We start from the raw sequence: 15,328 nt of genomic DNA, 5'->3' as shown, positions 1-15,328 counted from the left end.
GGCTCAGTGGTTATTGTGCTCGGCTGCTGACCCGAAAGACGCGGGTTCGATCCCGGCCGCGGCAGTTGAATTTCTTTAGAGGAGAAATTCTAGAGGCTGGTGTACTGTGTGATGTCAGTGCACGTTAAAGAACCCCAGGTGCTCAAAATCTCCGGAGCCCTCCACTACGGCGTCCCTCATAGCCTTAGTCGCTTTGGGACGTTAAACACCATAAACCAAACCAAACCAATTCTGATCAGAGATTGCTTTGGTTAGGTTCTTTCAAGCATCAGGCAGCTGCCATGGCTGCAGCCAGTCAGCAGCGTTGCTCCGGCGAGTCAGGAAGCTCCGCCCCCTGAGGAATACCTGCAGTGTGGCCAGCGGAGCAGTGCTGGCCTTTGAGCATGCAAAAAGTGACGAGAGGAAAGGGAAAGCCGCGAAGGCACTGAAATTCAAATTCTGACTACAGATAAGTGGGCTTCTACAAATACATTAAAAATTTACGGAGGACATTTGTGAAGCGACATCCTTTAACATCTGAGAAATACTGCACCTTTTCTAACAGCCCCTTTCAGAGTCTTCTTAACGTGCCCACATATTGTAAAAGCTGTCGCACCTTTCTTTTCTACAATAATCTCTACTCTTCCACGAGGAAAGCTTCTGGAAATATTTCATGCAAAAAAAATTTACATATGCAGTCAGAACAGAAAAGGCTTGGGCAGGTTGACAATTCATTGTAACAGTACTCATAGCGTGGGATGACAAGACAGTCATTTTGTATCGGCACCATAATGAACTGACTAGAGAAATCAAGGCAGCGTGTGGGATAGCACGGGCAGGAGATCAATGTGTCAGCAGACCGTCTGTGGCATTATCGAAGAAGGAACTCGATTTCATGACATGACGGCATGTGGCATTTTGTAATGTTTCTTCATGTTTTTCTTTCTATCTGCTGTATCAGTATGTATATATGCTCCTGACTGCAATAAATTCCACTGTGTCGAAAGTTAGCGCTTGTCCGTCTTGTCTGTCCTGCGTTGTTCCCACGCTATGATTACTATGTTACATATGTAGGAAAGATAATCACTCCTCATAGAAGCATCCGACAGTTGTGCGTCTTCTGAAAGGCCCGTCTAAGAACAGCAATCAAAGCAAGTCATCCTTTTTCAGAACCCTCATTGACAGAGATGACATTCAGAGAAAGAATAACCTGCACGAGAACAGTCCTTGCCTAGAGGCAGAGGGTGCAGAAAATGGCAATCTTTTAGCTTCAACTCATCTCAAAACGATAACAGGAGATGCATACCGGTGATCCTCAGATACAACCAGAACGTTAAAACCGCAGTCATAGAGTATTTGAAGCTGCATACACACAGGTTCAGCACAAGCGCCCCAGGCGAAAATCTTAACTGGTCAAACTGGTTTAGGGAACAATTTCCCAGTTGAATACCAGTTGCATCCAACTGGAATCCAACTGGAATCAACTGGGAAATTGTTCCTTAAACCAGTTTGACCAGTTAAGATTTAGTCGTCTAGTAACCATCTCGTTCATGCAAACATACACACAAGCAAGCACGGTTTGATCCCGCACACGCCAGTGACAAGTTTAAAAAACAGTCTTCGCCACATGCTCCTTTAATTAACTTTATACTATAAAAACATCCCAAGAAAGCTTACAACACTCTCCGTAGGAACAAAGGGGCGACATTATTTCGAGCCGCACGTCTATGGAAGCGTTTAAAAGCAAAGGCCGAATGAAGAGCTAAGCTCGTAACAACCACCGTCAAACAGTGCCGGCACTACGGGTCCACCCCTTTCCTACGTATCGTGTCTTCCAGCTTCTGAAACTGCTCGTTGGAGACCTTCTCCGTCTCGTCCACGACCTGTTCCACGCTTTTCACTTCGGGCACATAGAACTGCAACATGTTTTGGATTCCCGCCTTCAGCGTCACCGACGAGCTGGGGCAGCCTGTGCACGAGCCCTGCAACTTCAGCTTGACGACACCGTCCTCGAAGCCCATGTAGAGGATGTCGCCTCCGTCTTCCTGCACCGTCGGCCTGATCCTCGTCTCGATTAGCTCCTTGATGGCCAGCACGGTCTCGCTATCCCCTTCCCGCGGCTGCGTATCTTCGGAGACCTGGGCCGAGGCGCTGCCGTCGTCCAGAACGGGCAGACCGGTCGTGAAAAAGTCCATAATGGCCGCGAAGATATGCGGCTTGATCACCTTCCACTCGGTCTCGTCGTCCACTTTGGTCACCGTGATGAAGTCTGGCCCCAGAAACACTGCTTTGACACCTTCTACACGAAAGAGATGACGGGCCAGCGGTGAGTCCTTAGCGCTTGCGATATTGGGAAAGTCGCGGGTGCCCTGTTCGAGGACCTTAGAGTTCGGTAGGAACTTCAGACAGTTGGGGTTGGGAGTGTCTTGAGTCTGGATAAACATGCGCGACACCCAGGACGTCCTGAAGCCTCGACAGTTGCGCACGTGCGACGATGGGACGCTGCAATGAAGCAGGGCATCGCTTCGCAAAACATTCAGGCAACGGCTGCGTACCAACGCGAAGATGCGAGACGCCATTTTTAAAGAGCCGGCGCCGTCGGCGCTGTGGGTACAGTGTTTGTGGGTGCTTCCCTCTATGCGTCACATGTGCCATTTGTCCATGTGTCAAGGCCGAAATCAATCAGCACATTTATTAACAATTCAGTTAACTTTTATAGTGCATAATATTTAGTATCAATATTGTATGCTACATCTAAAACCCTGGTTTGTATAGTAAGTAGCGCGCATATTTTCTGCTGCGCTCTACTGAGGGGTTGCGTGTGTCATCTGTCCAGCAGTTTACACAGGCGCGAATGGCGGCGCCCAGCAGTAAATGCACGCTTTGTATGGCTTTGTCTTAAGAACATTGCGTGTTCCAAAACTCATTTAAATTCACACGTCATAACGCTACAAACAGTAATGTGGCTGCACCATTAACATTTCCAAACCCGCGCTAGGGCCACTAAGGCTTTGTTGGCTGAAGAATGGCTAGCGGAGTGGTAATGCTACCCGCAGTGAAACCAGCTTTCGCTCGCGCTGGTTTTTCGTCGAGAATCAAGCGGTCATTGACTACGTGGTCTCGTTTGGCTTCGCGTTTTAATAATATCGGTAAGAGGAGAACCAACTTTCAACTTGGCTTCGGCGAACGTTCGGTGAGTGTCAGCTTTTCGTGACAATCTTGCGTTCTGTCCCTGAAAGTTTTCTGGGGTAGGTTTCTAGAGTAGAAAATTTTGTAGAGTAGCTTTCGGCTCTTTCAGTTACTCCAGCAAGTTCTGGGTTCCCATGCGTTTGCGACGTTTGTGCTGTGGGTTGTTCGTGGGGTGGAGCCATGGGCGTTTTCACGCACTTTCTTTTGTCTGCTCTACCATTCAAATTATGCTGGCGGACTGTAGCTGCTATCCGCTTGAGCCATTAATTGACCGCCAACGCAAAATTTACGCTTTTTCGTGCCTTCCTTTTGTCATGCGCAGGGGTTGTTCGGCCACCCAGTGCTTCAGGAGCCAACGGGTTTCTACCTTCTGAAAGAGCAGGCTACCGAAGATGCCGAGAAATACGTCAAAGAAGCAACCGATCCCAAGCGGAGGCGGAAAATGGTCCAAGTGTTTGACGATCTGTCAGACGCCCTCTGTCGGGTGGCAGACATGGTTGGTTACTACAGTTGTCGTCCGTTTACTTTTATCATCATTTTTCGGCCATTTCTTGTGGTAGAAAGATGAGGCAATGTGTGAGCTATAAAAGACAATTTCAGGGATGCAATGCTAGCATTGTTCGCCAGTCAACGCCTCAAGTTCTTTCGTGCTTCTGTAAAGCGAGTCACTGTGAAGGCTTCAAGACTATTGAGTTTTATGCTTGGCATGTTTGATTTCCTTGGAGGCAGAAATTGATGCGTAATGATTCATTGTGTTGATAGACTGAGCTTTGTAAAGCTGGTAAATAAGACTGCGGCACAAAATTCTTATAAGTCTTTTGTGAAGATCAGTGGTAGGTAATGAGTGTACAGAACTGAAGGTTCCGTACTGTTCTAGCATTTTATTTTCTGTGCAAACAGCTAAAGAGCAGAAAAAAAGATTGTGTTGATGCATTTGCACATTGTTTTTGGTATTGTTTCTGCATGACTGTTAACTGGCTGCTTGTATTTTTTTGTTAGGCTGAATTTGTCCGGATCGGTCACCCAGAAGGAAGGTTTTCCTCAGCCGCGATGGATGCCTCTGTTTCCATCAACAACCTCGTTGAGAAGTGAGTCGACAAGTTGGTTGCAGAACAGTCAGGCTGCTGCTTCAGGACAACCCGGGTGTCATTTTTCTTTTGTCCTGAGGTTTTATTGGCTGCTAAACAGATTGTTGTTTCCTAAGCTGTGTGCTGAGCTTTCAGCACAAAACAATGCTAGCATGTTGTTGTCACATAGCCTTGAAAACAAGTAACAGAGAACTTTACATAAATGGACTTCATGCAAAAATCTCTGGTGGGGTTGAAGATGTAAAGGTATGAATGATTTGCATGTTGATGCTTTTGCGTTGAAAGACCATTACAGGCATAGCATTCTTAAAAATGAACTTGGAAAGACAGCACAGCGGCAGTAATTAATTACAAGCCACTTTTTCGTGTCACACTTCCCTCCAGAGCTTGCATCAAAATATTCTTCAGTGTCGCTAGTGTCAAAAGGTAACATAGAAAAAATAGCGAAGAAAACTTCGAAAAATAACTGCTTGTGAAATTATTGATGTGTGTGCTGCAATAGAATATAAATCAAGTCAGCCACAGTACCTCGTTCTTGTTCATGTTTATTTGTGCTGTGCTAATAAAAGGTCCATGAAAAGTAAAATAATATTAATCAACTACTTCTCTAATTGTTCAGTTAATTTTCATGGGCTGTAATTGACCACTGAAATCACATTTGATCACATTTCATTTAATGTAATTATAATTGCTTACTTTCTGCAATGTGTGCAAGATTGATTTGAAGCTTGTATTAGGATGCAGTTGATACAAAAGGACCATTTGACCATCATTGCATCTCACCCTGTAATATTGTATTGTCTTCAGATATTATTCAGTGGTCAATCTATACCACTTTTCTTGTGTGCCAAGAGCAACGAGATTACACTTGCAGGGCACAGTGGCTAAACTTAGTTGTCTGCTTCGATTTGTAAGCTTTTGCTATTACTAGCAAGTTCACACATGATGAGTCACCATGATGTACCTGCGTCTCCTGTTTTTTTGCTTTTTTTCGTGGAAGGTGACCTTCCAAGAAAGACCTTTGTAAGGCGCTGTGTGATTGGCAGAGTGCATGATTGCTGTTCTGTAGACTGCTCTCTAGCTTCCAAGTTTACAGAAAGTGTTTTGCTCAGTGCTTCGGTGGAAGTGTTGTTGCCGTGCCCTACTTTCGTCTCTCCAGGCTGAACACTAACAAGCAGCTGTATGACGCGCTGAAAAGTGTCGTGGAGAACGGCGACGTTGTTCCCACCACGGAAGAGGATGACCACGTGTCCAGGCTTTTCCTCTTCGATTTTGAGCAGAGTGGCATCCACTTGGATGAAGCCACTGTGAGTGAAATCAGAATATTGACTTATTCAGTTAGAGTTTGGGCAGAAATGAAATGACACTTTTTGGAGGAAAACAAATGGCAATGCTTATAGACGAAATTGGAGGTTTTGCAGAAAAAAAATTCAGGGGGCACTTCGGCTCTCTAAAGAGCTGCAAGGTCTTTCCTGGCGCACTGTTTGGCAAACTCCTTACGCCACCTGTCGGAGCGGATGACAACTATTTTTTATTAGTTGTCTTCTGCTCCAAAAGGGGGTGTCAGGCATTCATGGGTGACCTCATTACTTCGAATCCGCGCACTCTGACGTCATAACTATTTCGACCAACCGAAAAGTGTGACATCTCTGCTGACAACCTTCTGTCGACAACGATGAGGCACTGAAGGCTTTCGCCTTAAAAAGTAGGCACTTTTCCCTTAAGATGGCTTGAGAGCACTTACACAAAGAGGGTAAAAAGAGAAATACGTTTTATATCATTGCATACATCCTGCATTAATTGTAGAAAATTGGGAATAAAACTTGTGCAATATACGCTAAATCACATTTTAAAAAAATATTTGCTGCATGCAACAAAATGAAACGACACATTGCTCTAAAGAAAAAATTTTTGTTCTGTGGACAGTCGTATTAATCATCGTCATAATGTCATAATAATAATCATTGAGAGCAGTTTGAACTATGGTCACTGACTGCTTCTTCAGCATCGCATCAAGCCAACCCAGACGCATTTCCTTTGGAACTCTTGATGTTGGTCTTGTACTGTTCATTGTGAATGAGAAACCTGTATTGGTTCCCTTGCACCTTTCTTTAATTTCATTGTCAGTGGGGGCTGGTTCTTTGTTTCATTGTGCATAAGTGAAACTCCTGTTCAAATTCACAAAAATATTCAGCCTCTGTACAGCCTCTGTTTGTCTTATTAGCAGGTAAGATGTTAAGGATTATATATTAATTGGGTAATTTGATGTTTCAGAGCAGTAGTTGCGCTTCATTTCCTCGTTCTTAAAAGTAAGTGCACAGTGATGCCTTGTCTCTGATGGCACAAGACACGTGTCATGGACATTAAAAAATTTCTTTTCAGCGCAAGAAGGTCGTTGCCCTCAATGACTACGCCCTCCAAGTGGGGAGTCACTTTTCCAACAATGCACTGCAGCCCCGTTCAGTGAAGAAGTTGCAGCTCCCAGAGTGTGTTCGTGGCTGGTGCGTTGTATCCTTACTCATTCAACTCACTGGCTTGCTACACTGGAACTTTCTATGGTGCAGTGTACTTTCGTTAATTCCAGCTCCCTTAATTTGAGCGGTTTATTCAGCGTTACGCTACCGGCCGCGGCAGTCGAATTTTGATGGAGGCAAAAGTCTAGAGGCCCGTGTACTGTGCGATGTCAGTGCACGTTAAAGAACCCCAGGTGGTCAAAATTATTCCGAAGACCTCCACTACGGCCTCCCTCCTAGCCTGAGTCGCTTCAGGATGTTAAGCCCCCATAAACCAGCGACGTGTAAAGTGAGTCGCGACAGCCGTGTTGCCTCTCAAGGATGTCAGACGTGCAGACTTCCCCAGAAACAGGGTTTTTGTGACAGAGAAAATGGCATAAATGTCAGCTATACATGTGGTGGAGTTTACAAAAGACTTTTGCTTGCCATAAATAATGGCATTTTAGGAGGAGTGTGTAAATATTCGATAATTTCAAATATTCGGTCAAATAGTGTATGTTTCGTTACTCGATTCGATCTGAATGTTTGGTATTCGAAACATCAAAATATTCGTCTTGAGCGAAAAACGTTTCTGCAATGCTTGTTTCATGTTGTTTCGGTTCATCGCACCACCTCAGGAATGACACTGTGGTGCTTGCACAACCAAAGGCCTGGCTTCAAGGATACATTTTAGGCATATGCGCCGCGTGCCTGTGTACTCGTACTTATGCCAAAGTCGGTCTGTGCATGTGTCGTAGTCATAGTTCAGAGCAGCAGTCAGAGGCCCACACAGAGGTCTTGCATCCCACAAATACGTCGGGGTCGAATTAGATCGAATCCTGCAATTTCCGATGACAGCTTTTGCAGAAAGTCGACACAGCTTGAGTTGTTTGACAAGGCTTTAAAGCACTCTTACTTTTTTTTTTCATATAATGGCTTTGTGTCGGAAAAGTGCATGATTTTGAAAATGCTTATTGTACTGCTGAACATTTTTTTGTGTGCTAGAGGTATTCAAAATATTTGCCTCGAAATTATTCAAAGAAATTTACTATTTGCTTCAAACGAGAAGCGCACGATTCACACACCCATTCATTTTAGTGACGAACAAATTGATTGGCTGTGGCTCATAAACTCTGTTGATTGATAATGTTCAGAGCACAATAAGACCAGTTACTTTGTAGCCTTAAAGGGATACTGAGGACAAACTGTCGTTGGCCTGTATCCATAGATTACAGTGTTCTGATGACAGACTCTGCTTGCACTGTAAACGGAACTTTGTTGTCCAGAAAAGGAAAAAATAGAGCTATTGTCATCACTGGCCATTTTCACAAGAAAACTGTGATGATATGACATTTCTTCAGTTAGGGGTCTCAGGCTACATTTCCGTTCACTTTCAGATGGTGCTCACAAAGTCCTTCTTCATTCGTGGGTTCTAACCGAGCCGCAAGTTCTAATTAGAGCACTGCACGGGCCTCAATCTGAGGCCTGAGCCCGGCCCGGGCCCGAGACCTGAAGCCCGAGCCCGGCCCAGGCCCGCTAAGTTATCTTTTTAGCGAGCCCGGCCCGCGAATCTCGGAGTGAAACCCAGCCCGGGCCCGGCCCGGCCCTTTTCACAGTAACGTTTGAGGTTTACTGCTCACTCGGAGCAAGTAGACTGCTACTACACCGATAAGGAACTGGCCGACAAAGATTCTGAAACCGCAGTTTGGCTTGCAGAAAGTTGGTTCTTTTTAACCCAGAAGAAAGTTAGTAGTGCTCGCCAGGCCTGTGTTTTGGACTGTGATCATGTGTAGGTAGGCAAATTTAAGCTCGGAAGTTCCGAAGAGCCAAATAAAAAGGGCTGCATACGCACATAATAGACCACTTTGCATTCCCCCATGATTTTGATCAGTTATATTTTGTCACCTGCGAAGTATAAACATTAAAGCTGCGTAGCAAGCAGTGGGATGACATTTTTTAGTGAACACTATCTCACGGGTTGAGCTCATAGCCGAACTGGTTGCCTTTCAGCAGAACTGAAAAGCTAATAGGCTTGAGTATTTCACGGTGTGTGTTTGAAGACTATAAGCGTCCTAAACTAATATGTTCTTCCTGAATGCATTTTTAATAATGTATAGGTATGTTTTGGGATGACGGACGTTCAATGGCCAATTAAGACCTGTTGAATTTTACTCTTACTGGTGGAACAGAAGATAACGCGCGAACCACGTGATAACTTACAGGGCAGAACAGTTGTCATGACAACCAGGCTGAAGAAGCGAGGAGGGATAGATGTGGTTATGAGATGACATTTACAAACTCTCGTGAGCTTTTGCGGCTTTTGCATTTAAGAGATGTTCCGTTCAGCAGATCAAAAAGAAAACCAAACACACTTTAGTTTGTAAATTTTCTCACATGAGAAAAATATAGATATAAAATAAAAGCTATGTTTTTGGGGTTTAAGGGCCCAAGGGGAGTCGGGCAGTGAGAGACACTAAAGCAGAGAGCTCAGGATCATTTCGACTACCTGGGTTTTTTCAACGAGCAATGATGCTACAAAGTACATGTCTGTCATGCTTGCCCCCTAAGCAGAAATGTGGCTGCCGAGGCTAGGAGCGAACCCTGGTTCCTCGGCTCAGTAATCAAGCGCCGTGACCACTAAGCCACCGCGGCGTATAAATAAGGAAATAATTAAGTCAATGAATAAAGCTTAGTTGTTTTTTTTTCTGAGCGCATACTATAACTCATAGCTAATCCGTGTTACTGCTCCAATGCCGCAGTTGTGTACTTCCCTCTGCAATACTGTATGAAAAGTCGCACACCAGCCGTTTCTGTACGAACCCAAGCACGGCTCGGGCCCACAACTTCAGGCCCGGGCCCGGCCCAGGCCCGGCAGAACAGATCATATCGCGGGCTGGGCCGAGCTGAGATATGATCTGTTCTGCCGGGTCTGGGCTTTCGGGCCGGCCCGAGCCCGTGCAGTGCACTAGTTCTAATTGAGCTCTGGGCAACAAATGTTCCATTCTTAATTCAGATTTTCTAACTAACAAATACATGTTTTTGTTGCCAAACATCAAAATAACCACAAAGTACCAAACAAATGATTTTCACTGCTGGCCATAAACAGGTCATCAGTTAAAAAAAAAAAGAAAAGAAAAATGCACTTAGAAAGAAGTAATGAAACAATTTAACTAATGCAGTGCAACATAAAAAAAAAATGAGACTAGACCAGATGAATACTACTAAATGCTAAAATAAAGAAAACAGAACTATTACAATAACAAAATTAGTGCTGCCTCATGTTCTTGCTTGCATTCCCATTGAAGGAATTGAAAGACTATATCGCGTGTAAGCTCCTTGAAGTACAAAGCTTTGTAACGAGTTCCTGGAGGCCTCTGGGTCAGATTCGCAGCATTTCGTGTGCATTCAGACATGTTTTCTTGCACAAAAAATGCCGTCACTAAGGTTGTTTGTGTTGGCTATGCTCTCACTGTGACTAGCGACATTGTCTGTGGCATAATTACAAGAGACCTGATGGAGACAGTTTGAGTGTCACTTATTGTAATGGAAGCTGTCAGATGGTGTTAACGAAGTGCTTGGGCCAGTGGTTAAGCTAGCAGACTCGAGCCCTCATGATGAAAATGAGATACAGCCTAGCATTTTATCATGCGGGTAGTTCATGCAACCGCTGATGGTATCATCGGGATACCCTTTGACCATGTTGGCTGCATGTATTCACTTTTTTTTTTACCACAGCTTTGCCAGTGATGGAGAGGACGTCCTTGTTCCCGGCCTGTACACAGACGCCAACAATGAGCTGGTGAGTTTTGCATCTCTTTCATTCTTTTGAATTCCTTTGGTTGCTAGAGAGGGAAACTGCAAATGCACACACTCTCATAGCAAGGGGTCCCTGGTCTCAGGGGTGTACATTTGTGCTCTCTTTACCTGTCAGTTATGTACCGGCTGGGCACACAGGAAGTCCTCCTGAAGCACATTCTTTTTAGTCGTTTTGACCATCTAGTGTGAGTCTACTAGATCCCAGATAAATGACCTACAGCTGTTTCCAAATGCCATTCTGATCTGTGGTTCTCATTGTCTTTGCACTGTATAAGCTCCTTTGGCAAGAGTGGGATTTAACATGCCAAGGCTGCATGGGGAGTATAAGAGATGCCATAGAGGAGACCTGGGGTTCTTTAGCGTGCACTAACATCACGCAGCGTACGGGAGTTTTCATGTTTCATCCTCATCAGAATGCGGCCACCACGGCCATGATTCGATCTCTCCACCAGAGGGACAGCCGCCGAAAGCATAGCCACTAAGCCACCGGGGGCTGCTTTGAGTTGCAGTGCCTGGCTGCATTTAATTTGGAGTGAAATACAGGAATATCTGTCTGCTGAGATTTCAGTATGCATTTAGGAATCGTGAGGGATTGAAATTATGCGTTATGAACAGTAGAGGCATCACTTGCGTGAGAGGACGACCTCTCTTTAGGAAAAAAAAAGAAATGTTATTTTCCCATCGAGCCTAGCCTAACGCTGAAGAGAGTACTGCTGCGAGCCTCTGTTTGATGACATGACTATACTGTATTATGCATCCTGGTCAGTTTGCTTGGAGGGTTTCGAAGCTTGCCATATCCGCAGAAATCGGCACCCATGTGTGTTGGACGGGCATCTACTGTGTCCTTTCTTCTTTGTTTTGTGTGCCTTCTACGATGTATTAAGCGAACAAGGGAAGGGGAATGAGGGGCTCGTTATAAATATGACAGAAGCCAACAGCCACAGAAACCAAGGGGCACAGGGGATTTTTTTTTAAATTTATTTATTTATTTTGTGGTGTTGATCAATTTAGAATATTACAGAATATGTTATCGCTTAAAGATAATTGATTAGAAAAGCAGAAGAAAAAACAACCACATGCCGCCGGTGGGATCCGAACCCACGACCTCCGAATTACGCGTCCGGTGCTCTACCTCTGAGCTACGGCGACGGCTGTCAAATCTTCTGCTTTCGCGGGTATTTATGTTTACAAGCAACCTAACCTTGAGAGTGTTCACCAGCGCCACCCACGTTCATAAGCGGTGGACGTAGAACGTCCTGAGTTACCGCAGGTGTGACGTAGAACGTCATCGAACGGAAGGGTGGAAGCTGCGATGTATGTAAGTTCTGTGTTTTCTTATTAAACCCTCAGTTGCAGTCAGTGCTTGTGGTGTCTCTTTCTTCTTTTGGCCTCACTCTGTTTGTGGTGTTCCTTTGAATAGCATCGAAGTATCAAATCTGTGCTGCTCACTTGGGGTGCAGGTGCGAGAGGCGGCGTACCGTGCCTACCTGTACCCAGACGAGCACCAGAGTCAGCTGCTGGACGAACTGCTGGCGGCCCGGCACGAGCTGGCACGGCTGTGTGGCTTCCCCAGCTTTGCACACCGCGTCCTGCGTGGCAGCATCGCGGGCGGCCCCGAGGCTGTTGAACAGTTCCTCGGCATCCTCTCTGCTGAGCTAAAGCCAAGGTCAGTGCTGCCATTTCTCTCACGACGGGCTTGTGTAGCTGTTTTCATGAGTGGAGTAGAGTAGAACCTTGGTATGGTCAAAAAAAAAAAAGAAGGGAAAAAAAGATATTATTTGGGAAAACACACGATCCAAACCGGCTGTTCTCTTGAAAAACTGCACAGTTTATTAAGGTACGACGGCATTTATTTGCAGTCTGACTTTAAAAAAATGATTTTAACACTCACTTTCTTTCATGAAAATTGAAAACTTTTCTTCATGAAAATTGAGCCTGAGGGCAGCAGGCTTGTTACAATGGGATACAAAACTGAAACCATGCTAGGAACTGCTGCAGCATCATTGACATCGCAATATTTTCAGTAAGACTTTTTCGTGCTGGCTGTTGACACTTATTTGACAACATAAGGTCCAGCAGCTTCATTTCTGAATTTTTGTGCTTTGCATTCTCTCTTTCTGCAAGCTTGAAAATTGGCCTCACATTAAAATAGGGGCATGTTAGAATCAGGCAATTACTGTTTGTGGCTTGAGTGCTAAATTAGTGTCCATGGGTAATCAGACAGCTTGCACATATCCATTCTTAGATTCAGCTATCATAACCGTGAAAACAGTGGCTCTTGGCAGGTAGTGAAAATACTAGTAAACAAGTTAAAAGGATTTCACTTGAAAAAAAAAAAAATATGTGAGAGAAGCCATCAAGGGAAGCATTGTTGGCAGGAAATGGCCTTCTCTCCTCATTCCCATGCTGTGCAGGAGTGAGGGAGAGTGTTTCGTTCAGTTTTCCAGGTCATAGATTATCAATCAGATTAGTGCAGTGTTCTGACTCCAAGCCTGCAGAAAGCATTCTGCTACATATATTAATCCAGTTTTTAAGCACTTGAAAAAAAGAAAATGCTTTCCACTGTCTTATTCTTTGTAACTGCTACTAACTTGCATGTGGATAGAATCCATGTCCTAACTACCATGTTGCTATTTTTAGACTCACACGCATGGTGAACAAGGGAGGGGAAAGCGTCAGGGTACTTGAAAACGTTTTGATGAAGAACTTGTCTTTGGACCAAGCGTTCTTCATTGGTGGGGTTTAAATGGGGCCTTCGCTCCGAGGAGGAAGGCTTGGTGAGCGGGAGAAAGACATGAAATGGGAAGGTTATCAGGATGGAGAGTGTGAAGTTTGTCCTGGCATGATGGCAGCCAAAGAGGATTGACCGGTTTACCTGTAAAGCTGTGAAAATAAATTCGCCAGCTCAGTAAAAAAGGAATCCGGGGGAGGGGAGGGCAGAGACAGAGAGTGAACATGGTTGATTTGGTTTGGTTCATGGGGGTTTAACGTCCCAAAGCGACTCAGACTATGAGGGACGCCGTAGAGTGAAGGGCTCCAAAGGAGAGAGAACATGGGTTTGAAGCACTGTGTGTGTCCCCGCTTCGGGGAGCTGCAACAGGTGGCATGGTATGGCTGGTTGGGCTGACCTGGATGAACTACAACACAGTTGGGCAGCAAGGCCGAACAGAATGCCAGGGTATGAAGAAAAAAAAGAGGAATGCAGAGAAAGAATGAAAGAAGAGGGGGAGGGAGTGTGAAAGCAAAGGGTACCTGAGAAATAGTAGCAGGCAGTGCAAAGCTGAAGATAAAAGTACGTAACAATAAACCATAATAAAAGAAAGGGGGGAAAAAGTAGGAGAATAGGAAGGGTAGGCAGGGGAGTAGGGTGAAAGCACGGATGAAGAAATGACATAAAACACTTAAAATGCTGGTGTACTTTTTTTTTTTCCTGCCCACATGCAAGACCTTTTTAAAGAATTACATCAGTGCGCGGAATGTACTGGAAAGATTCTAAGTTTCCTTTGGAGATTTCTAATTATGTGTACTGATGGAAAGTGAGAACAATGAGGTTCCCTTTTTCCATCTTCTCAGAGCAGAGCAAATCAACTGTGTCTCGTTCTCACTATGTTTCTAACCAGTGAGTGGAAGGCATGCAATCAATGTAAGGCTGCTAGAAGGGTACGGTGAGGGGCTAGTTGGTATTAAGCCCCTCACCGTACCCTCACAATTTATTCTTTGTCTTGAGAAAACAAGTGTGCAAGAGCTGTCTCGTTGGAGCTTTCTTAAGCCAGACACTCTTCCGCTCCTTTAATAACGTTCTCCCTCTCCGTAGCTGATTAGAAGGGGGCTTAGGGGGAGCTTTTCTCAATCTTTGCTGCGCATTCTTCTTATAGATTTGCTCTTCGACCTGAAGTGTCCAATTCTACTGGACGCTGTGGGCTGTAACGAATTAAGGAATCAGTAAATGCTGCTACTTTTCTTCCATTATTTCTAGTGGTAACATGGGAACATTGCTTGTTTTTGCCAGGGCTGACAAGGATTATGGCGAAATGCTGAACATGAAGACATCCGGAAGCGGCAGCAAAAGTGTAAGAGCGCTTATTTTTGCCACAGAGGCATTGTTGCAAAATTCTTTCGTACTTGCGACTGCACTCAGCACTAGTTCTAGGTCTCCTGTACTGCTAGCCTTCTTCACAGGCATTAGCTTCCATATTTCTTCCACTCCACTCTTTCGAGAGTGTGGCAGTAGAAGTGAGCAGCTGTTGAATCCTGTAACTATGAGCAGGCATTCTCTGCTACAGTCCTGGAGTGCTTGAAAGGCAAATTTAACTTGCTTTCTTTTAAACTGTCATCATTTGACCATTTTCACCATTTGGGTGCCTCAGCTTCGGACAAGTGGTCATTTTATGAAAACTTGGAAGTCCTGAAACACTGTTGCCTTGCTGTGTACGCTCCTTGTGGAGAGTGAAAAACCTACGGCCTGCATTACTGTATTGATATCTGAAAGTAGCAACGAAGATTGTGAATAGCAGTTCTGGCCCCACTTCAGGCCTTTGAAATGCCAGGAGCACCATGAAGTTTGGCATCAGCTGAAGTCATGTGTGCGGTGGTTGCTTAACCTTTGACAGAAACTTTCAAGTCTAAGATACTTGCTGTGCATGATTTTTGTCCTCAGTGTTAAAAAAAAAAAAAAAAAACTTTTCACGGTGTGCTTGTTGAAAGGCTTGCTTGGGCATAGCCCTCTTTGCTGTCACTACAGAGAAGACAGAAACGTGGAAGAAC

General features: G+C 44.8%; 2 protein-coding genes across 2 annotated transcripts in view; one reads left to right on the top strand and one right to left on the bottom strand.

The window, feature by feature from the left end:
- Nucleotides 1-1,598: 1,598 nt before the first annotated feature.
- LOC149343553 (NFU1 iron-sulfur cluster scaffold homolog, mitochondrial-like) lies at nt 1,599-2,595 on the bottom strand. The gene has a single exon (XM_089542423.1). It carries the CDS (start codon nt 2,556-2,558, stop codon nt 1,779-1,781), a length of 780 nt encoding a protein of 259 aa, XP_089398549.1. The 5' UTR covers nt 2,559-2,595; the 3' UTR covers nt 1,599-1,778.
- Nucleotides 2,596-2,819: 224 nt separating this feature from the next.
- LOC149343552 (mitochondrial intermediate peptidase) overlaps nt 2,820-15,328 on the top strand; it is a 31,523-nt gene continuing 19,014 nt past the window's right edge. Inside the window, exons 1-8 of the mRNA XM_089545962.1 lie at nt 2,820-3,172; nt 3,491-3,664; nt 4,168-4,256; nt 5,416-5,563; nt 6,639-6,757; nt 10,484-10,547; nt 12,025-12,230; nt 14,574-14,634. Coding sequence (XP_089402088.1) covers nt 3,005-3,172; nt 3,491-3,664; nt 4,168-4,256; nt 5,416-5,563; nt 6,639-6,757; nt 10,484-10,547; nt 12,025-12,230; nt 14,574-14,634 — 1,029 coding nt within the window. The 5' untranslated portion in view covers nt 2,820-3,004. The remainder of the gene's footprint in view (nt 3,173-3,490; nt 3,665-4,167; nt 4,257-5,415; nt 5,564-6,638; nt 6,758-10,483; nt 10,548-12,024; nt 12,231-14,573; nt 14,635-15,328) is intronic.

Source organism: Amblyomma mixtum, chromosome 5, assembly GCF_055824585.1.
Source record: "Amblyomma mixtum isolate Tamu chromosome 5, ASM5582458v1, whole genome shotgun sequence".
In the NCBI taxonomy this organism is placed as follows: Eukaryota; Metazoa; Arthropoda; class Arachnida; order Ixodida; family Ixodidae; genus Amblyomma; species Amblyomma mixtum.
This window is presented reverse-complemented; position numbering and strand designations above follow the sequence as displayed.

Coding starts and splice junctions, on each gene's coding strand:
- LOC149343553 (XM_089542423.1), bottom strand. CDS start 2,558: ATGGCGTCTCGCATCTTCGCGTTGGTACGCAGCCGTTGCCTGAATGTT.